This window comes from Lepisosteus platostomus, chromosome 19, assembly GCF_059453375.1.
Source record: "Lepisosteus platostomus isolate fLepPlt1 chromosome 19, fLepPlt1.hap1, whole genome shotgun sequence".
Taxonomy (NCBI): domain Eukaryota; kingdom Metazoa; phylum Chordata; class Actinopteri; order Semionotiformes; family Lepisosteidae; genus Lepisosteus; species Lepisosteus platostomus.
This window is the reverse complement of record NC_142629.1, coordinates 14715037-14742725: the sequence shown is the minus strand read 5'-3', so window position 1 is coordinate 14742725 and position 27689 is coordinate 14715037. Positions and strand designations below refer to the sequence as shown.

General features: G+C 43.4%; 2 protein-coding genes and 1 long non-coding RNA gene across 5 annotated transcripts; 2 read left to right on the top strand and 1 right to left on the bottom strand.

The window, feature by feature from the left end:
• Positions 1 to 444: 444 nt before the first annotated feature.
• On the bottom strand, positions 445 to 22673 carry LOC148645205 (uncharacterized). 2 transcript variants are annotated; one of them, XR_015928240.1, is made up of 5 exons: positions 22596 to 22673; positions 18549 to 18673; positions 11709 to 11893; positions 8079 to 8187; positions 445 to 2623 (listed from the first exon to the last, which is right to left on the bottom strand). It is a non-coding gene; the product is annotated as an uncharacterized LOC148645205 (long non-coding RNA). The 2 variants fall into 2 exon arrangements; XR_015928239.1 differs by having other exon boundaries at positions 11722 to 11893.
• On the top strand, positions 4011 to 15150 carry natd1 (protein NATD1). 2 transcript variants are annotated; one of them, XM_088612180.1, is made up of 3 exons: positions 4011 to 4268; positions 7487 to 7605; positions 8694 to 9104. In XM_088612180.1, exons 1-3 carry the CDS (start codon positions 4169 to 4171, stop codon positions 8754 to 8756), a joined length of 282 nt encoding a protein of 93 aa, XP_088468306.1. In that variant the 5' UTR covers positions 4011 to 4168; the 3' UTR covers positions 8757 to 9104. The 2 variants fall into 2 exon arrangements, with proteins under 2 accessions (XP_088468306.1, XP_088468305.1); XM_088612179.1 differs by lacking the exon at positions 8694 to 9104 and adding an exon at positions 13791 to 15150 and having other exon boundaries at positions 4014 to 4268.
• Positions 22674 to 22868: 195 nt separating the features above from the next.
• On the top strand, positions 22869 to 26731 carry tmem11 (transmembrane protein 11). The gene is made up of 2 exons (XM_088612178.1): positions 22869 to 22973; positions 25836 to 26731. The coding sequence occupies exons 1-2, from the start codon at positions 22927 to 22929 to the stop codon at positions 26350 to 26352; spliced, it is 564 nt and encodes a 187-aa protein (XP_088468304.1). The 5' UTR covers positions 22869 to 22926; the 3' UTR covers positions 26353 to 26731.
• The last annotated feature ends 958 nt before the right edge of the window (positions 26732 to 27689 follow it).

Here is a 27689-nt window from a genome sequence, read left to right as displayed (position 1 = left end):
CTGAACTTGAAGCGAAAAAAGCAACAGCAGGCCCTTCTGTGTGAAAACAAGATGAAATCATTTTATTCCTCAGGAGTCAGCTTGCCCTGAGGAAATTTTCATCAAGGAGGGGGTCTAGATATATAATACCCATCCATCCATTCTCTAACCACTTTATTCAACAGGCACAAGGCAGGACACATCCTGGAAGGTATGCCAATGCATCGCAGTAGTATATTATATTCTCCATATATCTTGGATAATGAATTGAGCTCCCAAATCTGTGCAAATGTCTTAAGACATTAGTGCATTGTTGTTTTCCTTCCACTCAATGTTTTACCTTCTTTGTAGTAAAAATCTCTGATGGTCTACATTATTTTTAACCTAAGAGTTCACCCCTGTATGTTAAAGTACAACAGTAGCCTTCACCTTTATGGGTGTGTAGTGTGGAACCGATGATGTTGTTCAAGAGACGCACCTGACAATGAGTCACTTAGATCTGTTTGGTGATTGCAATGGATTAGGTACTACAACACCTGTTTTTTTGGCTGTTTATTTTTTAAGATCCTGTTTAATGTGAATTAAAGATTTCTAAACGAAAAGCGTGGCTTCCTCTCCCTTTAACTTAGCCGCATAAATAAAAGTCAAAGTTGTTGTAATAGCAGTAATGGAGGCTTTGAGCAAGTTATTGATGCTCGTAGAGTGTAACTCCTGATCAAGTCTTCAGTGTCAAAGATTTGTGCAGCGATGTACAGTATGTGTCGCCATCGTTATGATTACTTTGGTGCGACAACCCTGTTCTTACACCGTTTTACATTCAGGTCTCAAACACGTGCTTTAAATCTCTACACCTAATATTTCTTTTAATATTAAAAAATAATGCTGGCCAGGAATAGACTCAGCCCCCCCTGTGACCCATATCAGTTAAAGAGGTTAGAAAAGGAATGGATTGATTAAAAACTAGATGTGGTTTTCTAAATCATGAGAGTTTTGTTTTAAAAAAAGGTTGTCAAAGCAGTCCCTTCTTGCATCCGGTAAAAGAAGCTAATTATGCTTTGAAAACATTTCAAAATGCCTATTTTAAGGCATGAATCAATCGCCTCTCCAGCATCATGAGATGCTAAATGAATAAGTACTTGCAATTCTTTCCATGAAGAAAGAGACTTCATTGGACAGCAGTCCTAGATAGAACAAGGGTCAGGCTTCACTTTCTGGACATGCAGCTTGAATGACTAAAAGTAAACAGTGCTGTAGAAGTGATCACATGGCTCTCTTCAATTTGAGCCTACAACCCTCTAAACCTTGAGTGCATGTCTGAACTTGTTGTCTGGGTTTGTTACAGGGTATTGAGCCCTCTAGTGGAGAACACCATGGAATAAAAAACATGGTATTTCATCTGCAGCTGGAGATAAAAGTTGTTCTAATCTTTTCTTCTGCATTTCTAAATGCCCTGTGCTAATCCTAAACAATAATCTAATTTTCACAGGAAGTTTAAATATTATTTAGGGCATCATACTGTTTTGGAACAAGTAATAGGTTTATTCCATGCTGGAAAAAAAGAAGAAAGAGAACACAACGTTTCGGCCGTGGACCCTTCTTCAGGATCATTCTGTTTTGTTCACTTATAGGATTATTGTTTAATAAATGTAATCTACTGTTCACATAGAGACAATGTTTTTCGTTTTTTATCAACCATTTTTTTCAAGAATGTTTCTATCCAGGTCCCACTTTCTCCTCTACCGCTCCACTACGGCAGTGCACACTTGATCAAGAAAGCTGGGAATTGTCTTGTCTTTTAAACCAACCCAGTCAGCTATTCATTTGCAATACAGACACAACACACGGACTCAGCTAGCAGGATGTTTCCAACCTATCAGATACATGGAAAATAATCTGCTGCAAATTCACGGAGTGGCAACCGACACCAGTGCCAAAATCTTTGTACTGCCAAAACATCTGGCTAGGAGCAATTCACCTACTACATGCCTAATAATAATAATAATAATAATACAAGTGGGGAGCTGTGTCAGCATGCATAGACTGCAAAGGAACAAGTGAAAGGTTTATTCCATGCTGAAAAGAGAAGGGAGAAAACAACGTTTCGGCCGTGAAGCCTTCTTCAGGTGCGAGAAAGACAGGGCAGACAGCAAAGATGAAATAGCACAGAGGAACAAAAGCTGGGAGAGGGGAGGACACAGGAGGGGCAGAGAGGCAACTCAGGAAGTGTGAAGTGGAGAGAGGTGAGGAAAGGTGTGAAGTCAGAACCTATTATTATTATAGAGAAAGCTTTGAATTTTCCTTGATCCTAAAGAAAGCTTATCATAATGTGTTAATTATAATTCAGCATCTTTAAAAAGGGCCGCGATATTGCAGCTTGAAGTGGTCAAAAAGGCCCTTTGACCCGACACACCTCACGCAGTGTCAGCCTGAGAAATGACATTCGGCTTGCCTGGGACAGAGTGCGGCGCTCCTGTCACTCTCCGTCTGCGAGACTGCTCATCTTCCTTTGAAACTGATTCGTTTTGCCAGGAGAGACTTCACAGGGTGTCCGTGGAGGGAGCAGAAGACTGAGATCAAACCACAGGTAGACTCGGTAATCTTTCACCTTCACTGCAAGCGATGCCGTTGGATCATTCAGTATTATCTGCAAAGCCCGGAGAGAGAGAGGAGGTCAGTGAAGGGAACTCATTTAAGCTCAATTAGCATTCTTCGCATTTTTTCAAATTCTTCCAAAGTCTTTGCTTTCTTGTGCAAAGGAACAATCAGGAGGTGCTGCAGCAACTCATAGTTTCTTATTAATTGATCAATAACATAATCAGTCACATAGGTCTTAACGTTCTAGACCATTATGAGTTCTTAGTGGTAAGATCACTATAAAACTATAATTTCTCGGTTCTTAGAAAAGCATCCTGCTAAACACAAATCTTAAAAGTATCACGTGCATGCAACTATCTGAGCTTAGACATTGTAGTATTTGTTGAATGAGAACTTCCATCATTTGTGCAAAAGCCGTGGGCCACGATATGGAGGTTTGTAGCTAACATATAGAAACTGGGGATCGGAAGTTCAAAGCTGGAGAGTTACAATTCTTCCCAGAGCCGGACAGCAAATGCTAGCAGCTTCCCTCAGGCTGGCTGCTTGTGCACATATGGTAAAAAAAAAATGTTACCGCAGCTGCCAGCTAATTTTGTGAATGGCATTTCGCAATATGGCACACTCACTTTTTTAACAGGGGGCCCCAGGAAAAACTGAAACTTTGTATCCATAGGTAAAAGACTAGGTAGGCTAATGACCAATTTACGATTTTTGTGCAGGAATCAATCTTTGGAGTAAGCAACCCGTTCTCAACACCAACAGTCTTCCTATGGGCATTTATGTGCCCTAAGTACTTTTGCTGTTTTCCTAGCACCGAAGGGACATTTCATCCTTAATTGGCCGCTCTCTAAAGATTTGACAATGGATGCTTGTGTCTTTGTGTTCGCTGATGTCTTCCTGAGGGTAAGAGTAGGCAACACCTCTCGGTTCCAGACAGGCGTCCCTCTGGTTTTTCCATGCTGATTGTGTCTGTACGCGCATGGGAGTCATGTATTTCAGTAACAGTCGCTTCAGGGTTTAAGGCCTAGGAACTTCTGCCATGGATGTGCTTTTTTTTTTTACTTTTCCTGGGCCGCTGAGAGCTTGACACATCGTCTCAGGGTGTGTGTGTGTGTGTGTGTGACTGGACAGTGGTCTACACGCAGTTATAAAAAAAATTAATTGCAGCTCTCAAGTCATGCAAAGCTGCAGGCGACACGCTAGCCTGCACATCAGCAGCTCCGGTCATGCCAAGAGCCGTGCCTACAGCTGTCGCGCTGTGTTCACACTATAATCTCCAGGGCTTCCACTGGAGCCGGGGGGCACGACATTTGGGGCCCTTGGCCTTCCTTGCGCCGGCAGAGCCTGGGAGAGCTTTGCTCCTTTAACGCAGCAGCAGCGCAGCGGATCAAAACAGTTGCTGCGGCTGCTGATTGGCCAAGGCGCCCCACGTGTCCCTCCAGCTGATTTCCTGGGGCTGGAGAATGTGTTCTGTTCACTTCTCTGTCAGTTTACGGGATCATGAATCCTCTCCGTCGTAGTTCGCCCTACTTCGTAGCCCACTGATTACCTATTTGCATGATCTCGGGAGAAAATACTAACAGAAATAATAGAGATGGCCCAGGCAGCGCAGATTAACGTCCTTGAACAACTCAACTGCCCGATCAAAGTGGAGCACGACAGAAAGAGGAGGCAGTTCACTGTTAGATTAAACGGTAAAGTCCGGAGATCGCGATTGCAAATGCACTTTACTGCAGTTTTCCCCCCCTCCCTTTGTTTCCAAACGAGCACTTAGAAGAATCGTGTTGTTGTTGTTGTTGTTGTTGCTTGCTTTGACGAGCCATCCTCATCGTACTCGTTTCGCATCGTCGTTTTAACAACGGTAATCGTGCGGGAGTAAAAGCTGAAGTTTAAAAACTAGCGACGTCTGCTTTAACCCCCATAACCCCCTCCCCAAACACAACACAAAATGTGTTTTTAGATATCTCCATTTTAACACCGTGGAGGTTGTGATCGCGGTTGGTTCCGGTAATTTACGGAGCGACGAAAAGACTGCAAACTCCCGGCTTGTTGCTTAAAACCCCTCGCTGCAGCTGAGGTATAGTTTTCTTCTAGACCTTGTTTTGTTCAGTTTCCTGTCACCGAAAGCGATGCCTTCCTCCCCTGTTCTTTTACATTTCAGCCTTCACGTCGCCCTAAAATACGAAGCGGCGGGGGGGGGACGATATCAGATAGGCACTACCCACGGTGATTTAAAAATGGAAACGGGAAAACAAAAGCAGGAGAGACGCGAGTGGACCGATCGAAGCGTGTTGGGATTTCGGGAGGGTCGGGCCTCGACAGCACAGCGGCACACGTTTCGCCAGTTTTTCCTGATTAAAAAAAGGGTCATTAAAACAAATAACCTGAAAGGCAACCCTTTTCAGGCTCGCTGAGCTGGTCTGGACGAAGAGAGGCGGAAACGGGGGAAGGGACCCGCTGTCTGTGCCAGGAGTCGAACTCTTCCAAACTTGAGCTCAATTGAAGCCCCATGTAAAAACAACAGCAACAACAACCGGGATCCTTTTGTCAGTTTTGGCTACATAACGTATCTGAGACACCACACGTAAGGGCGGAACGTGGTTGGGGAATCACGCAGGAAAACGAGTGTGCCTCTGATTGTTAGTAACGCGCAGCGAAAGGGTGAGAAAAGGTGTTCAGGAAACGACGTGGCCATATTTGAAACGAAGGCTACGCGTGTAACCCGGGCACGGCGTTGAGATTAGAGATGTGACGGCCTTGGTAAACCCCCCCACCTCCCCCTTCTTCTCCTAGCAACCCTGTTACTTGCTTATCAAAGCCCTACTCTGTTCTGGTTTCCCTTTGTTTAAAAGGCTCCGTATTGCATGTGGCTACCCTCCACGTTACCCCCTGTGTCCTGTCAGAAATCTTCTAGTGCTCATGGTTATATATTATATATATGTATTTGGAAGAGCATTATACAGTCATCTATTGGTAAACTGTGTGGGATCATGAAAGCAGAGTTACATAATCTACACTATATGCCGTGTATATATAATATGTTCAGTGTAAATAGTGGTTATGGTGGAACTGTGTCAGCTCTATAAGCTGTGGAGGAAAAGTAAATGTGTAGTCACACAGTACACAAATCTAAATCTTGCTAGGTTTATATACAGAGAAGTGTGTGTGCATAGCGACCCAAGTTAAAAAGGCAGCCTGTTAACCTTGTGTAGCTTTAGCAAATGAGGATTTGTGAATGCTTTGTGGTACAGGCAGCAATAATAATAATAATAATTCCTTACACTTATATAGCGCTTTTCTGGACACTCCACTCAAAGTGCTTTACAGGTAATGGGGACTCCCCTCCACCACCACCAGTGTACTGCCCCCACCTGGATGATGTGACGGCAGCCATAGTGCGCCAGGACGCTCACCACACATGAAGTCTCAGTGGGGAGGAGAGCAGAGTGATGAAGCCAATTCCTAGATGGGGATTATTAGGAGGCCATGACAGTATTTTGCTTACAGTGTGTGGATGGAGGTGAGGGTTGCTGATCTCGTTCGGTGTGTAGGGGGTGAGGTCTCTGATGTGTGCGTTTTGCAGCGGTTGTCTGTGGACTCACTGTACGTCTCTAGATTGAAAGGCAAAGCTTCAGAGATGCTCACTGACCCCCATCCTGCCCAACCTCTGTTGACTTTTCTCCTCTCTAGTAAGTGTCCTAGGCCTATCAAGATAAGGACTACCGAATTTTATAACAGCAGCTACTCAGAGGCTGAGAAGTCAGTGCTTAATTTAGAAAATTATGCGCGGCTCATCGTTATCGTATCTGGTCTCAGTGTTACTGATCTAATTACTGGTGTGTGTTAGGGTGCTATGTGAAGATGTGTTGCGGGATGCTGTTTATTATAGGCTCCATGTTGTATATTGGTATTGTTGTCCTTTAATTGTAGCAGCTCATCAGACCAAATTCCATGCAACTGGTGGTTGTGGCATTAAAGTATTGGATTGAATTGTCCTTGCCCGCAACAGCGAAGTTGCTTTCCCAGGGCTACCTCTCATACGGCCTGTGACTGGCAAGGCCCGCTGGCAGCGATTCTCTGTGTCATCCTTGTGATGTTCAGGGTCAGCACAGAGAAAATATCATCCACTCAGATCCAAATCTGATTCCTTTCATTCTTGGGGGGGTTCTGTGTTGTACCTAGCCAGCAGCCATATCACCCTGCAACTCACAACTGGCAACCCACTGAAGCGAAGCGTGTGTGAGCCTGGTCAGTACCTGGAAAAAACTAAGGTTGCTGCTGGAAGAGGTGTTAGTGGGGCCAGCAGGGGGCGCTCACCCTGCGGTCCACGTGGGTCCTAATGCCCCAGTATAGTGATGGGGACACTATACTGTAAACAGGCGCCGTCCTTCGGATGAGACGTCAAACCGAGGTCCTGATTCTCTGTGGTCATTAAAAATCCCAGGGCGTTTCTCGAAAAGAGTAAGGGTGTAACCCCGGCGTCCTGGCCAAATTTCCCATTGGCCCTTACCAATCATGGCCTCCTAATGATCTCCATCTATGAATTTGCTTCAACTCTGCTCTCCTCCCCACTGAGAGCTGATGTGTGGGGAGTGTTCTGGCGCACTATGGCTGCCATCGCATCATCCAGGTGGGGGTGCACATTGGTGGTGGTGGAGGGGAGTCACCATTACCTGTAAAGTGCTTTGAGTGGAGTGTCCAAAAGCACTATATAAGTGTAAGCTATTATTATTACCTAAGGTGTATGAGCCATACATTATGGCCCAGAACAGTAAAATCATAGTTCTACTTGGATCCGAATAGATGTCGTCAAAGATGCCCTTACTTGATGAGTCCTGGTGGGCCTAAGGGAGACTGGCAACAATCTAGGTGCGTCTGCAGAATGGCTGATGGTGTCTCCTTTAATCCTCAGGGTCTCATGACCGAGCTGTACTTCTCTATGAGTACGTGGGGAAAAGGACTGTTGATCTGCAGCACACGGAGGTCCCAGATGCTTACAGAGGAAGAGGAATTGCTAAACATCTGGCCAAGGTATGGGACTCGGAGCTATGCCTGATAGCTTTGCCAGACAGGCTTCTGTATTTACTGATTAAGAGAGAATGACACACAGTAGGCTAATCTGCAATAGACTACTTTAGGCTGTTGGGACACTACCTGGGCCAGTCTTTATTGCAGACTGAGGAAAGGCAACAGAGGAGAAAAAAATCTGTCGCCCCTGGCCCCTGTGTGGTTAGACCAAGACTGATGCCGAAAATAGACAACGCCTGTGTTTTGTTTTTAGGTGAATTAAAGAAGCCATCTTTGCAGTGAGTTGCATGCAGAGATATCTAGTGGAGGCACTCAAGGAGATCTGCCTTTCTGTTCAGGGTTGCTAGTTTTCTTTGGGGGGGTGTTGTCGTGGAGAAATGGAAGCACAGTGGAGCAGTGGTCAGCTTTGCAGCCTTGCAGTGCTGGGGTCCTGGGTTCAGTTCTGGTGCTGTCTGTGTGGAGTTTCTATGGTCTACCTGCGTTTGCGTGGGTTTACTCCTGGTGCTCTGGTTTCCTCCCACTGTCAAAAGCCATACTGGTAGGGTAACGGCATCTGGGAAATCTGGCCGTGGTGTGAGTGTCCCCCTGCGTTGGAGGAAGAGATTAGAAAATGAATGGATGGAAGGAGAAAAATATGTTAACATGATACATGCACATAAGTGTGCTATAAAATGTATATGGGTGAGTAGACATGGTATCCTTAAGGGCAGCATTGCTTCCTGACATCCTGGGAAGCAAAGTGACACATCTGATAGCTCTGCAAGGTTACCGAGAGGAAAACAAGGTCAGAGCTGAGAACAGATAATGTAAAGACTGACACCATAATGAGTCTTTGTACAAATCTTCTTTTCACTGATGTTAGCTTGACAGATTATTAAGTTAAAGACAATATTTTTTTTACAAGTTTATATCTTCTCTCTACAATGCTGCATTACATTGTAGCAGGGGAGAGACAATATATACTCATGCAGAAAAACAAAACTGTTACAAAATCATAAAACTGTATTATGATGTATAACCTGTTTTGTAAGGTGTTCAACAAAATGTAATCGAATGCTAGTTCTATTAAAATATTTTTCTTTTTAACTTAGTGCAGTGGCAGTACAGTAGCCTATATGGTTACTACAAGGCACAAAATGGAATTGAAATTGTAACTAGAAGGTTCAGGGTTCAAATCCCAGGTAAGACACTGGTTTTGTACCCAAATGAATTGAAATGTGGCATTTCTTTCTTTGTATATCATAGTTGTATTGGTGTAATTACTCAGTAGTCAGCAAAACCGACAATGTTGTGAAAATTACATCTACAGTGCTCTACTCCAGCCCTGGCAGGATCGCTGGGTGAAAACCAGTGCTCACACATTGCTTAATCCAGAGAATCTTGTGCACTTAGAAAAAAAGGTTACATTTTTCTGTGCTTTTTCATGATGTTTTTTCACTGTACGAAGCTGTGTGGTGTAGGGTAATTCAGATCAAACTAAATGACAGCCAATGGACGATTGGCTGTCATTTACCTATTCAAGCATACCTATTCAAGCAGGATACTCCTTCAAGAGTACCACAGCCTCCAGAATTTGAGTAATGGCTTTACTCTGGTGCTTGCTTACTCTTGCATTTCTAAATGCGAAGTGTGTAAAACACTGCAAGAAAAAGGCCATTTGATAACACAGACACAGAAGGAGCTGTCAGAGGGCACAGCTTTTCCCCTCTCAGTGGTTTAAAGTTCATGTGCTCCCTGCTGGCAACCCAAGCCTGTGCTGACCACTGGCATGCAGTACAGAGCCAGGCTGCACACTCCCAGAGCAGAGACAAGCCACGCCGCTGTCATTGTAAATGCAGGATGTTTTGGCTAATACGACACAAAGACAATTCAATTAAAGGTTTATTGGCCCATTGGGGAAATTTGCTTTACAGCACTCTCAACATAACACAATGGCAGACAAAATTCTACCAAGCAAGAAGTCAATGCAACAGTGTTATAGCAACATAAGGGAGGAGATAGTTACGAAACATTGAAAGAGATACTGCAGTGGGGATGAAAGATTTCCTGTGTCTGTTTGTGTTACACCTGGGGACACAGAGGCGTCTCCCAGACGGGAGAAGTGTGAACTCGCAGTGGAGGGGGGTGAGAGACACAATTCATAACACACATGGCTTTCTTTGCCACTCTCTGTTTGTAGAGGATATCTCAGGTGATTTGATTTGCACCCCAATTCATTTGCTACTTAATTTGACTAGGTTTTCCAGCCCATTACAATCAATGGTACTGATGTTACCAAACCAGCAAATGAGACAATAATATGTTAAGACACTTTCAATAAAAGAGCTGTAGTAAAACATAAGGGTAGTTCTGTCTACCTTACAATAGCTTAGTTTCCTTAAAAAAAGAGTCTCCGTTGTCCTTCTTAATAAATGCTGTCACAGCCTTTGTCCCAACTCAAGTTTTTGTCTACGACCCGTCCCAAGTACTTGTAGGATATGAACCGGCAACCTTCCAGCCACAGGTGCAGATCCTCAGCCACAGAGCCACCCCACTGCCCAAATAACAGCCGAGACTGGCGGGACTCGAACCCGAGGCTCTGGGGTGGAGATGTGTAGGAGTCGGGGGTTCAGCTGAGTGAGCTACACTTCCTGTCAATTAATTGCAGTGGGTTGGAGGGGGGTGGTCTGGCGTGTGGGCCCTGGTGTTTGACTGTGGCCTTCGCCTCCTGTCTGTTTGGTGCTTGCTCCTCCTCGTGTCCCTGCGGTGTTATTTGCCAGCTGTTTTAGCCTCCTCCCACCTTCCAGAAACCCCCCACTTTCGTCTAATTGGCCACTCTACCTCGTCTCCTCGGGATTTATGGCGCTGGCCTCCCCGCCTGACCGTGAACAGAGAGGCGAGGATGCCCATCTCGGTCCTACCCCCAGTTTAAAGCGTCCTGGAGCACACAGATTGCAAAAAGAAAATGAGCAGAACGGCTACCTCAATGAGTGAAATCAGGAGTGGGAAGCAAAGAACGTTTTAGTGGTTGGCCAAGGAGAAAAAGGAATCCAGTCCATAAATGTCTGTCTCCCATTCAACATTCTCCTGTGTGAAATAAAGCACAGGGCCATATGACTCCCCTAAAGTACTTGGTGAAAGCAGTGTCTTGCTAGAGCTCTTTCTCATTAGCTGAGAATTCCCTGGCTCCAAACCAGCAAGAGTATAACTTCAGCGTCTCCCCCAGCCAAGCTTGCAGAGAAGCAAAATAAACTGAATGGAATGCTCGTAATTCTTTTTTTCAATACAGCCGAATACTGTGACTTGGAGCTTCTTTGATAACCAATGCGTGGAGCCCCACAGGAGAGTTACTCTGCGCGCTTTGAAGCAGGCCAGAAGAAAACCACTTCATGCCTGCCCGCCTTTAAAGAAGTCGCTGTTTATGAAGAGCGTGCCCTTAAAAGAAAGGGACTTTGTGAGCGAATCTGGCGGGGAGCTCACAGCTGGTTAGTGATGCTGTTCAGCCGAGAGACGTGTAGCCGTCTCGCACGTTATCAAAGCTTTTAGGAAGACATCTGCGCTTTATCTCCATTTCAAAGGCAGGGCACTGCGCTGGCAATGCTTCTCTTATCGGGAGTCATTTTGCTAATGCCGTCACTGAGCAGGGCCACACACTGCTGACAAGGGAGAGCAGACACCAGAAGCTAAAAGCTAGTTTAAGAGCTCTTCCCTGGCCACTGGTGTTTCTCAGCTGTCTCCATGGCAACGCTGTGGGCCTGTGTGGAGGCTTTGAAGTTTTGGCATAGTCACCAAAATAAAATAAGCCGGACGCTTTTCAGAGGCCCAGCTACGGCATAAATTGTGTAGTTGAAGAGCAGAGTGTAAGTTCTTGGGCTTCTTAGAAGCCAGAGAATCTCTCGCTTTATACAAACATCGATGCGAAGCCTTCTGTTGACAACACACTGTTTGCATAGTAACGCTGCCACCAGATGTGCCAGCTCAGTAGTGCAGAGTTCATTTTTTTCCACGTTAAAAGAATAACGCTGATAAAGCCGCTGCGGGAACAGGACGAGGGAAAAAACAATCTGTACTCCCATTGTGCTTTTTCACTTCGGGTGAAATCCCTGCAGCTTTTGAAGTGCACTCACCCAGTTTATTTACCTGGTGCATAAAACAAAGGGCTGATTTTTCTTTTTTTTTTCCCTCTCCCCTCCCGTGCCAGTTCATTTTTAGGAGAGCCAGGCGGCAGGTTCCACTTTGGTGGACGGGGCTGTTGCCATTCAGTCTGAGAGCGATCTGCTGTTCGGTCTCCGGGGACGCATTTTGTTTGCGCCTGAAAGAGAAGAAAAATCCCCTGGTTTAAGTTTTCACATAAAAAATATCCTCCCCCCCCCCCCCCACACCCTCGCACATTTTCCGACTTGCATTTAAAATGGGCTGAGGGAAAAAACATCTAACCATTTGTTTCAGTATCCAAGATTCATTGTATAAATTATTGATGTCCTTTTGCACTGACACAGTAGTGTAGAAGCAGCACTGAGGCTTTTGCAGTCATAAGGTGTGTCCAACCAGGGGAAACAGTAAACACAGAAACGTCTCTGATGGACATGATGCATCTTGAGAAATCATTAGGGTGTGGTTTGACCTTATTTCTGGTGTACACTGGGTTTTTACCCTTTGCCTTTCCCTGTATGGCTGGGGAAGTATTATTTCTGCCTCCTACTAATCTATTAGGTGAATCTTGCTGTCTCAGAGCATGTGAGTGTCTTGACTGCATCTCAGGCAAAGAATGAGGCAAGAATGTAAAAAGTAAAGCCGGGCCTCATTTATTGACTCTAGATACAAGGAACTGCAATAAATTCAGAACTACCTTGCATGTTTTGCTTTTTAAAGCAGTTTCAGCATGACTGAAATTTGAAATTCTCCTTACGTCAATCTGTGTTTATGATCTGTTTAATCTTTTTGCCGTTGTTGTTGTACTTCAGTGTGCTTGACGGTAATAAATGAATGGACAAATCAATAGGACAAACATTGGAGGAACCCAGGACCCTGTGACAGCTAACTTGATTGAAACTGGAAATTTATTTAACGCTGCTGCCCATTATATGCAAGGAAAAACAGGCTAGTTCTCAGCTTTTCGGCTCACAAGTTGACGTTGGCAAAACCGCTGACTGGAATAAGATGAAAACCCATTTGGAAAGATGGAATAAGGAGGTTTATATATTGTTCATTTTTTCGTGGTGGAGGCATGCTTTGTACTTTAAGATCTTCTGTGGAGTCATAAGAAAGACATTCCCTGAGCTCCGTCTGGTGTAAGAATGCTTGTAGCTCCTGCTTAATTAGCCAAGGTTCGCTGTGACGTTCAGATAAACCGTTTGTTGATTTTAGATGATGTACCTTAAGAGGTGCTATATAAAATAGATTGTTCTTAGTCTTATTATTGCTGCTACACTGGAGACTACATCAGCTTTCATTTCCAAACTTCTTTCCTTGCGCCACTCTTACACAAGACACAGTGCACAAGCATGTTTGTTATCAGCGCCTTGCTTGTGTCTGGAGTGACCAGCCATGAACCTCAATGCTTACCATTTATTTCCGCAGATAAGAGCAGGTGATAACAACAGATGATATACTTGGTTATCCCTGAAATATCCACTGTCCATTCCAGTTTCTGCGACTAGGAAGAGTGTCGCGCACAGAAACACTTCAATCCCAAAGTAAACTCCAAACAACATTTTCTTCATGTATACAAAGCAGAAATTGTGGATCCAATAAAGCTATTCTTTCATCCATTTTCTAACCACCTCTTCCAAATTCAGGGTCACAGGGGAGAGAGAGCCTATCCTGGCAAGCAACTGGCATAAGGCAGGGTACACCCTGGACAGGACGCCACTCCATCGCAGAGCACATACCCACAGGCACAGTTTTCCCAGAAGCCCATTAATATACCAGTTTGTCTGCGTAGTGGGAGGAAACTGGAGCACCTGGAGGAAACCCCTGCAAACACGGGGAGAACATCCAAGCTCCAGGCAGATAGCACCCCAGGTCTGGAATCGAACCCACGCTAACCCCCTTGCCAGGTCTCCAGTAGAGCTGTATCTGCCCAAACGTTCTCTTGACAGCATTGGCTTGGCTTGAAACCAGCTTCAATTTTTGTATCCTCTTTTATATCCTCGTGGATTAATGTGACGGTAAACTGGTTTCTCTTTTTCCCCCACCTCTCTGTTAAGGCCGCCATGGACTTTGTGGTTGAGGAGGACCTGAAGGCTCACCTGACCTGCTGGTACATCCAAAAATATGTCAAAGAAAACCCACACCCTCAGTACCTGGAGCGAATCTTGCACTGATCCTGAGAGGAAGAGAGAGGCTCCGTGTCTGTTGGGGTCAGAGGACAGGAAGTGTGAGGGGAGGGTGGGGTGGGAGGGGGAAAGGGGAGCATGTTTTGGAGGACAGGTGCTTCATTTAGGATCACAGAACATCCTGCCGGATCCTATTTATCCATTTCGGTCCGCCTAAGTGGTGCTTGCACTCACACATCCAGGGAGAACGATGGAGCCGGTGGATTCCATCTTAACAAGGAAGACAAGAAGAGGGGACCCGCTTCCATCGTGATCGGGATGCTGCAGGTCTGACAGAAACAGGTGGAGCGATCTTTCTTTGTGGAACAGCCACTCCATACTGAAAAGGCCTTTCTATCTCAAACAGGAAACCCCCAGCTGGTGCTCCAACACATGTTCCCACAGGTGATGCTGGGGTTTCTTTTTGCCTTTGTGCACGATTTCAGCAGGTGAGGACTGAGTCAAAAGGCCTACAAGACCCAATGACCGCGATGTCCAGGAAAGATCTGGGAAAGGTTACATGTCAAGGAGGGGACATACTTCATCCTCATTGCTTGAGATTCATCTGCTACTTGACAAGGGTTACCAGAATGAAGCTGGATGCTAGCCAGGTGGGTTGAGTTGGGCTTCCGGAAGTAAACTGTGTCTTTGGGCAGCGTATTTGGATACCTCACTCATGATGACTGAAGCTTCGAGCAATGGAGGATGGAAGAACGTGATCTTCAGGAACTTTTATTATCCTTTTCTGTTACAATTCCAGTTGCTACGTGAATTCACAAGTGCACAAGTCAAGGCCTCAGGGAATGATCCGAGGCAGTGGAAGATATTTACAGTGCTAGCTAGAGGAACTTGACTCTGTTACATCCAGTATAACAGAATAGGGCCAACTATTCACAGCTTATGAAAGGTCGTGTCTGAAATACATCTACATGCCACCAATTTAGAAAGGTCAGCGTTCATAGGAAAACTATATACTGTGACATTAAAGAGCACGATTTTTTGTAACATGTATTGTCATGAGTCAGAAAAATGCATAGTTAATAGGCCATTAGGATAAGCAAAGGTTATACTATACATATAGTATAGGCGAACAGTACGTTGAGTTTCATTAGACAAGGGAATACCTGCAATATATGTTTTCATTATGTCAGTAAAAAAGGACAACCACACTGCAGACATCAATGAAACTGCCGAAGACTCCTTTCCTACTAAGCCTTTAGGTGTTTTTTTTTAATAAATCAAGTGAAATCCGTTTTACGTTTTAAGTGTTTGGATTATCTCGTGTTCTGTATAGTGTATCCCAGGCAAGTAGCAAGCAGCCGTTTTTTAATAAAAAAACGAAGCTACACTGCTGGTTTACACATTGTGAGAAATGGATCCCTTGCTGTGTATCCCTCTCGATATGTGTGAATTGCGTAACGTTTTATTGAACAGAAGTGTCACTAAAAATAGGGTTCTCGAGGGGTCCAGTCCAGCCAGTTGGCAGCTCTGGTCGGAGCAGAGATCTGGGTGCTTTCTTGCTGGCCACTCTTTCCTCTACTGGTGGTTTAACAATGAGTTGGGAGTTGTGAGATGTGACTTTTTGTGATGTGGGGCTTGTAATGTCAAAAGAAGGGGATATTGACAGGGGGAAGTGTGGGTCTCCAAAGAAAATACCCTTCCCTTATGTGGGACAGTCGATTCATTGACAATCTCAAAAGGCGAGGTGGGGGGGCGCGTATATATATGTATTACAGGAAATATCTGCCATTTTCAAAGAAACCAATGTAGCTGACAGATGTAGGCAAGGTGACAGATTGCTGTAAAAGCCCTGCCACAGTCGTAGTAGAGGATAGGAACCATTGTGTGCTCCCTAGAATGAGAAGTGATCTGTCTCAGATGGGTGTGGTGGTCTGATGGGGCCTGAGACTCTGAATCAGGTACACATGGACTCTAGAAACTACATCTTGATTTCAAGAGTCGATAATAACAGCCACATATTCTGATGTACTGTTGCTCCAGCTTTCCAAGAACTCCAGAACAGCTGAACTGAGAGAAATGGACAGGTCAGTGGCCTCCTAAGACAATAGCCCGGGTAGACCTCAAATGCATGGGTAGAAGCCTTTAATTTCAAAAGTCTATCTGACCTTGCTTCATTCATGAAAGGGAGTTGTACATCAATGAGCCACAATATCTCTTGTCTAAAATATATATACTGTATGTCACCTTAAAAAAGTTTTAGACTTTCAAATAACTTGACGACATGCATTCGGTATCAGCTTATGTCTACTTGGTATCTACCTGTGTGCGCTAAAGAGTTAATTATATAAATAACAGACAAACCTTTATATTGATCTCCAGTGTGTACCCAAAATAAATAATTTCAAATGTCAAATGACTCTCATCAATGCATTATAAAGGTGGATGTATTGGGAAATAAACTCCACAACACCAGCCAGCATGGTGCACTTTAGATCTCATTATTTTTATTTCTTTTTTAAAACTACGAAGAATGAACAAATGTACACCAACAGGTGCCTTGGAGGAAATGGAAAACGTACGCAACAAAATCTTTGCGCGGTAAAATCGTGGTGAGAGGCAGTCTTCGGTTACAGTGATATCATATAACTTTCTTTAGTTGATGAAATATTAAACGGAGGCAGACATGCTTTTCTAAGACGTGATTGTAATAAAAGGCAGATCGAAATTCTGTACACATTGTTCCAGTACATTTCAGGTAATTAAGGACTGAGTTAAGATTTTGATAGTGTTCATTTTCATTGCATGCAAAAAAAAAACACTCTTTAATTAAATCTCTAATCAATACATTAGCATATTTGTTTCCAAAGACCATTAGAATGATGGTGGGTTTTCCTAATCAGACAGAAAAGTGCTTCGCAGTTATCCCCAGTCAGGCTCAGCCTCTTTTGGATGAACACCCTACAATCTTTCCCCGGCAGACACGAGAGAGAACAGACTGTGGGAAGTGTGGGAAACCCAGCATTGTCCTCGCTGAGCCAATGTGTGTCACATGCACGTGCAGGGGGAAAAAACCTGTGATGCATTCATTTGTGATTACTCTTTGCACATGCGCGCAAAACAACTTTTTGGGAGGGAGGTCCGTAATAAATCAGACCAGTTTGAAATCAGACATTTTAGAATACTTTTTTTGTTTTCCAGATATCCCATTTATACCCAACCTAGAATTTAGCCTAGTTCCCCAAACCCACACATCTCTTCACATTCATTTTCCATATTCTCCCAAATGTCCGCTCCCATAAAGAGAGTTGACAAACTAGACGAAAGAGGTTCAGTTGAGCCAGGGTAGGGAATCTTTAGAATTGTTGTAATTCCCACCTAGAATCTGAATAAACAGCCATTCTGAACATAATAATAGGACCTTTATGTATGCTAGGGTTCAGGAAAATGGGATCTTTAGAATTGTAAACACTTTTCTGCTCTATTTCTGTCTGGAATGCAAATGATAAAAGCTTAGCATGGGTGGGACAGGGTGCTGTTTTAATTATTCAAATACCGTAGTTTTTTTCAGATTCATTATGGTAAAATTCAGTGCTTAAATCCGTAGTTCTACTGATCCAACCTTATTTTCTGGCTGTCGTTTGCCTCGTTTCTTTTTCTATCTTGGATCACCCGTAAGTAAAACTCTCAGGGCAGGAGTCAGTTCTCTCAGTTCAGCTTCGCCTTATTTAACCAGATAAGTCCATTGAGTCCAGCTTCCCAGTGACAAGCTGGTGCTCTATTGAGATAGGAGAGCGAACACTGGAGCAGGCCGTGAGGAACAGTGCCTCGGGCACCAGAGCAGTGTCCCCCCACTGGGGCCCCAACACTTCTCCACACCGCCTCCCCTAAGTGGAAACCGGGAAATGAAAACACTCTTTCTTTGACAGTCTTTGTAATTGTTTTCAGTGATATAATTATCCGGCAATCATGCACTGCAGAGTATTCCCTTTTATCCTTTGCTGCTTATTTTCATCCTCACAAAGTGGTCCCTTTGGAGATGCTGGTAATATTGCAGTGTAGGAGCCAGAGTGTTAGGATGGATGGATGGATGTTTGTCCGTTATGCCTTCCGGCATTCTGGAACAGTTTATTTTTTACAGGACAGGGTTGTTCGCCTTGTGCCCAACCTCCAGCATTGAGGACCTGGTGCCCGATGTGAGACAAGGACCTACTACCATGAGATTATGAGTCGCATGCTCTACCAGCAGAACTAGCCGGGGCCAGGAGAGAGTCTAAAAACTGCCAGAAGCTGCTTTCCTTACTCCTTCAATAGACACAGCAGGGACTGCATTACCAGCCTATGTGGGATTAGTCGAATAGCACCCTCCTGGCTGCCCAGCATACTGTGAATCTGGTACAGCTTTCTGAAACAGATTTCTAAGATGATTTTTAAAAATCTGAATCAAAGGAGTCTTATTCCCCACGCTGCCAACTGGCAGACGTTTTTAAAAAGAATAAATGACAAGGAAAAAGAAGATATTCAATGATTTCAGATAAATTAGTCCTAAATCTGTCTGTATCGTGGGTGGTGTAGCGTAGTGAGTATAGGGTTGGACTCATGACTACTAGGTTCTGCGTTTGAGTCCCCATTGCAGACACTGCTCTTGTACCTTGAGTGAGGCTGGGAACCAGCAGTTCTGGGGGTTAGTACCTGTGATGGACTGGTGTCCCATCCAGGAGGGGGGTCACATGCTCTCTAGTCCTCTTAACACCAGCGAAACTAGGATGAGCTCGGGTTCCGCGCTGCTGTGGCTCTGGGCTGGACTCTACCCTCACCTGTATAAACACAAGAATGTGTGCACATTGACATCTGAAAGCAATGAGACAAAAGTGTCATGGTCATGTTCAAAAAATGCCTTTTAACATTTTTGGCTTTCTCATTTTCAAAACCTGCAGTAATTATGCAATAAACCTAAAAGGTAGTTTCACCGGCCCATTATAAAACAAATGTATTCACTTAAAGGTCAAGTTCTTTCCCACCATAACAGCTAATTCACCTGCAATAATGTGCATCAGCAATGAATTAAACGTTTACCGGCGACATTTGTTTCTACGTTTACTGGTGGTATTTTTGGGGATTCCCAAGAAGAAGGAAAAACAGTGGAGAAGAGACTTTGATATATCCTGGTAAAAGTACTTGGAGGATTGCTACAGCAGCTCTTTTTATATGACACGGGTCCTCGGGGTCTTGTTAAGCATAAGCCAGACTTCACTTATCCTGGTGCAAATGTTAATTGATCTGTTCTGCTCTTGTGGATCTCATGTCAGCTCCTTCCACTGTCATTATTGCCACGATCCCTCTACTTTTCTTGTGTGTCCTTTTGTTTCTATAATGTTCTGTGTCTTTTATGTAGTAGAGGCCATTCAGCCCATCTAACTCATATGGTTTATGATCTGAGGTTCTGAACCAGACGTTTCTTGACAAAAGCCAGGGTACAGGCTTTGACGTCATGGCTGGGTAGCTTGTTCCACACTACCACAGCCCTTTGTGTGAAGAGGTGCCCATCCTCAGTGTTCTCTGGTTTGTGTTCAGTGGGTTGGCTTTATCAGTGCCCTTGAGCACTACTATATACTTGAATCAGATCCCCTCGTAGTCCTTTCTGTTAAAGACTAAAACAGTTACGTGCCTTTACAACTCAGGACTCATTACGCTATTGCTGTATTTCAAGTTCCATCACTGTTCTTTAAATCAATAAACATATTGACAATAAAGCTACGAAATTACAGGTGGAAAGTGATTTTCCTTGCCTATCCTTCCAGTTAGATCAGACTAAATGGTTTTGTCTGTTTTTTTTCTTTTTCTGAGATGTCTTATTTACGTGTACAACTGGTATTTGCATTTTTGAAGATTCCGTGGTCCTGTTTGAATGTGCAAAAATGAGTAAACCTTCTAAAAACAGACTATGTGGATTGTATTCTCTATTAAATACTGGGAGACGGTTCAAACATCGCTGAAGATCGGTTTCAGAGGATTTGTTCCTCCTATTTGCCAGTCTACAATAAAAAAGCCTATGACACATTTTCTCCTAATAATCCCAACGGTTTGTGATGGCATAAAAACTTAAACTGCCAGGATATCTTTATAATTAGAGGTACAAGTCAGGTCTAATAATCAACAAGTTATTTAAATAGAGATTTTACTCATAAGCACAATGAGAGTTCGTCCTCAGTCATTCAAATGTTTGGGAAGCCAGGTTATCTCCTATTGTACGCTGAATAATGAAGGGGGAATGAAAAATTTACTGGTATCTCCCTAGAGTCCAAAAAACTTTGGAGGGGCTTTGCGAAAACAAGGCTCCTCAAGGTGAACTCCCATATTAGCTGAATATAAAAGATAATCTTACTGGCTACCTCTTGATTTTAAAAAAACCAAAACAGAGCTAACATTTTTACAGACATGAACTCTGCAAATCTGGCCTTTAATTATCGGAAAAACATTTTTTTTTCCCAGAGGCAAATTTCACATTTTGCTGACTGACCTCAAAAAAGCCTAATCTAGAGGCAGCATTACTCGGGTGAGTGCTTTCACAGAAGAGTCAGGACAGATCCTAACGACGCACTCACACTTTGAACAGCTGCGTTGTTGTTCTCTTGCGACATGAAATTGCAGGCATAAGGCATTGATCCTGCAATGTGCTGGTTGTCAAAAACATTGACAAAATTTCAAAGGGGGGGCTTGTGCTGAAACACATCCAACAGGCCATGAGAAATGTACTCAGGGCTCCAAAGCGAGGTGGAGCAGAATGAAAAAGTAAAAAGAGACCCAGTGGTCAGCACAAGCCCACAATCCTACCTCCACCTCCAGCCAATTCGTTTCTGAGATTTTGAGAAATGCTGAGGGGACTGACGAACAATATACCCAGACTCAGAGGGGACATTTGTGGGTTCAAAGCCTCACACGCTCAGACGATCTAACCCTCCATCTCCTTTGCCAAAGAAATCATTGAAAATACATTTGGCACAATCGAGTACAGTCTGGGTCTCCCACACGGATAACTTTTCATGAGCCTGAACTTTGACCATGACTTTTCCTTCACAATGTTTGTGGTTTTCGCTGTTGACAGACTTGCTATCACCTTTCACAACTGACTTACCCCCCCAATTAGCTCATAACCAATTTTGTCGCGTACAGGATCAATGGAATTATTATATTATAGCACTATACATTATAGTATTAACAGCTCAGTCACCTCAGTGATTTCCTGTGACTCTAAATTGCTGAATAAAATCTGTTATGTTATTTTCAGGGTGGGCTGTAAAAGAACCTTTGCCCTTCTCAGGTCATTAAGAAGTCCAGGTTTTCAAAAAAATATTTTGAAGTAGGCCTGTACAGTCACAATAACAAGCAGATATATGACTCAACACACAGCCCTTCTTATCCACACTACTGCTGTACATTAACACAACAAGCACCTTGAATGTTATAAAGCCTCTGCTAATTATTAAATAACCAGGAAGCCGACTGGAGAAGCAGTTTGCAACGTGTTGAACTGCACAGGCAAAAGGCTGAGCAGTTCATTTTGCTCTGACACTGATTGACTGATGTTAAATATAACTCCAAATAAACCGGAGATGTCACCTTCAGCATTTACCCTGAAACCCATCCCCAATCAACAGAGCATGACCCATGAAATATTACCCCTTCTAAAGGCCTGCGGGCAGGTCAAGATCCGATTTGGGAATGTTGTGAACAGAAAGCTAAATGCCTGAAAAATCAGTCACCATTAGCTTACACCGCCCCTTCAAATACTGCGGTAAGCGCCTTGAAAACTATCGTATAAAACGCAGTAAATGATGTGTTTCTTTGGCTACATGAAGTACCACATACCAGGGAAATCAACGCATTTCAATGCAGACCGCACTCTTAAATCATAGTCCTGTGGTAAGCACTACGGTGCTAGTATAGTACTACTCAATACCGCACATCTTTCATGGAGTGAGCATTTTTAATTTGAATAGAAGCTCGGTTTCAGAATAATGTAGATCGACTCCTGCACTTTTACAGTTCAGCTCTGCACTTTGGCAGTTCATATGAATATAAAAGCCGCTTACAATTATATAAATATCCACTAATCCACTATTTCTGATATATGTTTTTTATAATATCGCAATAACCTAAGATAATTTGCTTACTGGCATTTTGTATGAATACACACATACATAGTACATTTATATACTGGGTACTGCATGAGTTTAATTTCACGAGAGGCAAATATCGAAAGATCACTACGTTGTCCAAGTGCAAAAAGCCTCTATAAGAGACGTAATATTGACCACTTCACATACTGTAGCTGACAAGGAAATTACCATAGAATTATTAGACTCTAAATAAGTGGTGTACTGTAGGATAAAGATGAGAACTGAACATAAATACTCCTGCAATAGTAAAAGCACTACGTTTTAGAGCTTAATATAGAGGATAGCAATATATTATATAGCAATATAATGTATATGGTCTAAGACTAAGTAGAAAAAAGAGCCGTTACAAATACAATTATGCAATGATAACGGTCGAGTTTGACCTGCGTGAATACGTCTCATTGAGTTCAACTTTCGCTAACCTACTGTAAACACTTTTAAAGGAAAAGTTACTTCAAATGGGTAGCTAAGTGAAGTGTTTTTAAAGAATAAGAATCTTTATGAACCATCTCTTGATAAAATTACTCTGAACAAATTTAAAAAATGTTGTGACACTCACTTTACGAACAGTTTGTCCTACATAGTGCCCCTTAGTGCTGTCCTTGCGTTCGATTGGCCGCCCTGGTCAACACACAATATGCAGTGGGAAATGTAGTCTGTTTCTCGACGTTACTGGTCAACTTTTGTGATCGGAAAATAACCGAACGGCAAACAGCTATACCCATGAACGTCTGCTTGCAAAAGCAGGACCCCCATAGACTACAGGAGCTGTAGTTTCCAGACCACTGCTTCAGCGTCGCTAAGGGAAACAAGGCTTTCCTGAAAAGAACTACAATTCCCATGCTGCGTTGCTTGACGTTATGACAGCCGCAGTGTGTTAAGTCTCCAAGATGGCGGCGTGGGGAAGGAGGCGCGGTGTCCCAGTCAACAGGGAGAGGTCAGTGCTGCTTCATTCTCGCCGTCAAGCGAAATTTAAACACCTTGATCATCGCTGGCGGTTTTAAAGAATATTTATGTATTCCGCCTTTGTTTTTAAGGGTTATTTTTTGTTGCCAGTTGTCAATATCCTTTCATTAATGGCCGTGTGAAGCCTTGTTTTGGTTAGGTGTGCTGTGAGACCAGGATCGCGATTAAAGATCTCAACAGACCCGAGAATATAAAAAAGCACTTCCCCCCAAAACAAAAACAGTGCATTGTGGAGACTATCTAATAAGGTGTTTATTAGAAATGCAAACACAATGATTTATGAAAAAAAACTGTCAACACCTCGATGTTCGGAATTACAGCGATTACAGAAAGTAGTTGAACAAGATAAGAAAATGGTGGGGTGTGTTAAAACGGGTGCAACATAAATTAACACAATTGCACGTTTGGCGAAGTGAACTCTATAATAATATAAGAAGTTTACATCTTATTGACTCTGTTCCTCGGACACAGAGACGCGATAACCTTTTTTTGCTAATCGAACGACTTCATATTGTCCCGAAATCCTGTATTAACGAAGCGAGTGTGCTGTTATTTTACAAGTTATTTTTTTTTTCTGTTACAAAAAAGAAGCCGCGGAACATACATTTTCTGTGTTGTTGTGGGGGGGAGTTAAGCGAAGGTCGCAGGGTGGTTTTATCTACTCTCGTACGGCCGAGAATCCCACAAACGCTGCATCCGAACAAGCCTAGTACTGACATTAATTAGAAAAAAATCTTCACAGTGTGAACAGCTTCTCACGGTGCTGATGGGTTGATTGTATTATTTTTTTTTTGGATAACCGCAAGTAATCAGCGGTGTACTGTAACCGAGATCTCAAGACCAGAGTTGAAAGTAAATCCAAACTAAGTTTATGTATTCTTCACGATTCACTTAACTGTTTCTGTCTTCATATTGTAATGTATGTGATGTCTGCTGATTGGATTTGGAGCCATTTTGTATGCAAACGTTGCACTTGAGTGAACCTTGGTCACTCTGATCTGGCCCACTGTAAATAAATTAGAAGTGAGTAAAGTTCAAATAAATAGTAAGTAGCAAAACGTGGCATCGTATTCCTAAGTATATTGCTTCGATTATTTAGGGTGTTACGTCTCTCCTCGAATAGCCGAAGACAGCTGTACGTTGAATAAAAATAAATGCACTACCAAAGTTGTGATTACATATTACCATACCAGTTTTGATGTCACACAGGGACTCGTATTCTCTAAATTTCATTCAGCAAAGCACGCTGAAGTGGAAGACACGATTTTCACTAGTAGTAGAAACTGTCGCCATTTGCAAAGTCCGGCTAGTGAGCGTTTATTTATTTTTATTTTTTTTGCCTCCCGGATGCAATGACGACTGAGCAGTGTTTCCTAAAGAAAAATAAACTGAAGTGAAGATTCATCTTTCCTCTTTGTTTGAGAGCATGCAGTGGTTAGTCTAAAGTCGTGTCCTCATTGCGAGCTCTGTATCTAGCTCCGGTACAGCAGTGAAATCTTTTCACCCAGCTGTGATGAGGTCTGCCCTGTGAATGACAGTAGTAATTCAAACGATACACAGCGAGGGGCAGAAATAATGGGAAAATATGCTTTTTTTTTTTGTAGAGGCATCTTACACTATTTTCATATTCTGAAATTAAATTTACATATTTCTATTAAATATCCTCATTACAGGGATGGGAATTTCGATATTGCTTATTTTTTTGGCTATGTATGTACACAGTGCTCCTAGTTAAAAGTGTAATTGTATGTGCAGTGCAATTTGTACTCATAAGAATGTGCTTTTCTTTTTACTGTATTAACTGGCCACTCATGGATGTCGAGTTGCTGCAAGGCTGTGGAACTTTTTATGATCTGCAGAACAGCCCTTAAAGGACTTTTATACTTTTACTATAAATGTTCGGAAAGTTCGTTCATGGGGTGGGTACCGTTTCGTTTTTATTTCTGTGTGATGCTTTGGTTGTCCCCTGAGGATCTTAAAAAAAAATCACATTTTGAAAGTTCTGTTGTGAATGCTGAATTAAAAAAAAAAACATTTGCGTTTTTTTTAATGTATTTGAAGTTTTTTCAGCTTCGGCGACGTCACTTTTAGTCTGAAAGAGCGTCGTTTACAGGTTTTTCACTATTGCCAGGCTCCAAGAATCAGAACACCGCCAACTGATTCTAGTTTCACCTCTGTGAATATTATGTATTATCTAATTATGAAATATATTGTGTTTTTCCCTGTTTCCCCCCCCCCCCCCACGAAGCATAACAGTGGAGAAACAAGGTATGCCTTAACAGGCTGTCCTAAAATTGAAGAAGTACTAAGCTTTCTGTGTTGATTGATTTTTCTGGGCTTACAACAAATTGATGGAGGACCTGTGGTCTCTGTCGTTATGAAGTCAGGTTGTTTTTCCGAGAGGTCACTGAGGAGGGGTTTCGTCTTCATTCTCCGATCTTGTTTCGATAGCGTAGCTCATCAGACGAGCAATTAAAAGAACTTGGCAGCTGATCTGTGAAGCCGGAAAATACAATAGTGGGGAAAACCGCGCACAACAGTGTCAGCACAGCGTTGTTCACCTTCTTTAGCTCCTAGTTTCTTTTCTAATTAAGACTTTGTCTCTTGCACATTATCAGACTGGCTCGTGTGCGAGTGAGCCTTTGAAACGCTGTGACAGTTCAGCGCAGCTGCCCCAGTGTGGAGGTGATACAAGCAGCTTGTGTATCCATCAGCAAGCTGGCCAATCTGCAAGGAAAATGGGAAAAATCAACTATCGGAAGTAAAAATACTCTGATCTTTAATCACTCCCCCTTTGTCGTCCCCCCCCCCCCCCCCTTTGAATCCTCTCCAGGGGTGTGATGTCCACTACGGACTGCTACATCGTCCACGAGATCTACAACGGGGAGAATGCCCAGGACCAGTTTGAGTACGAGCTGGAGCAGGCTCTGGAGACCCAGTACAAGTACATCGTGATCGAGCCCACCCGCATCGGGGACGAGACGGCGCGCTGGGTCACCGTGGGCAACTGCCTGCACAAGACCGCCGTGCTGTCCGGCGTGGCCTGCCTGCTCACCCCGCTGTCCCTGCCGCTGGAGTACTCGCGCTACATCGCCTTGCCGGCGGGGGCCGTCAGCGTGGCCTGCGCGGCGCTCTACGGCATCTCCTGGCAGTTCGACCCCTGCTGCAAGTACCAAGTGGAGTACGACAGCCAGAAACTGTCCCGCCTGCCCCTCCATACGCTCACTTCCTCCACCCCCGTGGTGCTGGTGAGGAAGGATGACATTCACAGAAAGAGACTCCACAACACGATAGCGCTGGCCGCCCTGGCTTACTGCGTAAAGAAGATTTATGAACTCTATGTCGTATGATTTATTAAAAAAAAAAAAAAACAGCCCTAAAAGACCTTTAAAAAAAAAAAATCAGCATCTAGTATTGTTTGACATACACAAAGCTTTCTTTGTTTCTGGTTGAAGCCCAGAGGGATAATGGTTAAAACTATAGGGATTTTTTTTTTTCTATTTACTTTTGAAGTAACATCACCAGTGCACTGATTGATATTCTATTTTTTTTTTCCCCCGATCCTCCGTACACTAAATTGAGGATTAAGAGACCATTGAAAGTGAATGGACAAAACAGTTTTGAAGTATTCTCAAAGGCCTGGTATGTTTTCTTTCCTGGTAGTTTTATTGTAACCCTTTATTGCTCGTCAGAGAGTCCTCACTTCATTAAATATTAGGAAATCTGAAACACTCTTTTCTGTATTTTCTTTTTCTTTCTTTTTTTAATATCGTTCTGGTATCCTTTTGCTGTAGTGTTTATTCAGAAACATGATCATTCCCTATTTTAACTCGCTCTTATTAGTTTTTTTTGCCTCTTTCCGTGACTTTCCCTGTCATGCCAACTAAATAAACCTGAGACTTGCATGCAATGGAAATACCTGCCTTAATGCGCCAAATGCGTTAAGGTAGTCCTTGCATTTTGTCACCTGCAAATCTGCAAATATTGCACTCCGTGTGTTGCAAGACCCCAGAGGTTTCCACTGGAAGTTTGAAAGTGTGAGATGACTTAGCAGCAATTACAAAATGCAAGCTTGCAACCGATTCATAAAGTTCCAGTGATTCTAGTATGCCATGGTGAATGTAATACACTGTAAAGAATAGAGTCTTACTTGTTGGGTGCCTTTCCTGAGTTATTTCTCCTAGTGTGAACCTCATGGCAGAGCCTGCGGTTAAAAAATCCACACGCTGTGTGGAAATCCTGCAGGTGACTCTGAAAAACAGTAGTGGCCGGTGCTAAAACATGCTGCTAGCCCTCGAAACGCAAGCCATCAGTTATTGCACAAGTTTATTAAAGAAGTCGTTGAGTGTCTGCCACTGGCTTCCCTGTGCAAAACAGTAGCACAAGTTGCTCTCACCAGCTTGGCCTATTCACACTGTACACAGTAACATTGTGGTCTACAGTACCCTGTTTCTGTGCACCATGGATCTGAAGTTGCACCTCAAGTTACTGTCCTGGCTTGTTTGTGCCATAACTCAAATTGCCATCAGCAGGAGCTGCCGTCATAATTTCCCCTCCGCAAAACTGTACTGGGATCTGATCTGCATTCTAATTTTAACCAGGGGAGATCTGCCCAGCTGGCTCAGTTGGGTCTTCAGCTGAATTCTGAGCTGAAGTCATTATGGCTTCAGTTCCAAGCCCAGACGGT

Bases quoted from the DNA above. Each gene is read 5' to 3' on its own strand.
- natd1 (XM_088612179.1), top strand. From the start codon at position 4,169: ATGGCCCAGGCAGCGCAGATTAACGTCCTTGAACAACTCAACTGCCCG. The intron at 4,269-7,486 runs GTAAAGTCCGGA...TTTAATCCTCAG, and splicing joins GTTCACTGTTAGATTAAACG to GGTCTCATGACCGAGCTGTA. The intron at 7,606-13,790 runs GTATGGGACTCG...CTCTCTGTTAAG, and splicing joins TTGCTAAACATCTGGCCAAG to GCCGCCATGGACTTTGTGGT.
- tmem11 (XM_088612178.1), top strand. From the start codon at position 22,927: ATGGCGGCGTGGGGAAGGAGGCGCGGTGTCCCAGTCAACAGGGAGAG. The intron at 22,974-25,835 runs GTCAGTGCTGCT...AATCCTCTCCAG, and splicing joins GTCCCAGTCAACAGGGAGAG to GGGTGTGATGTCCACTACGG.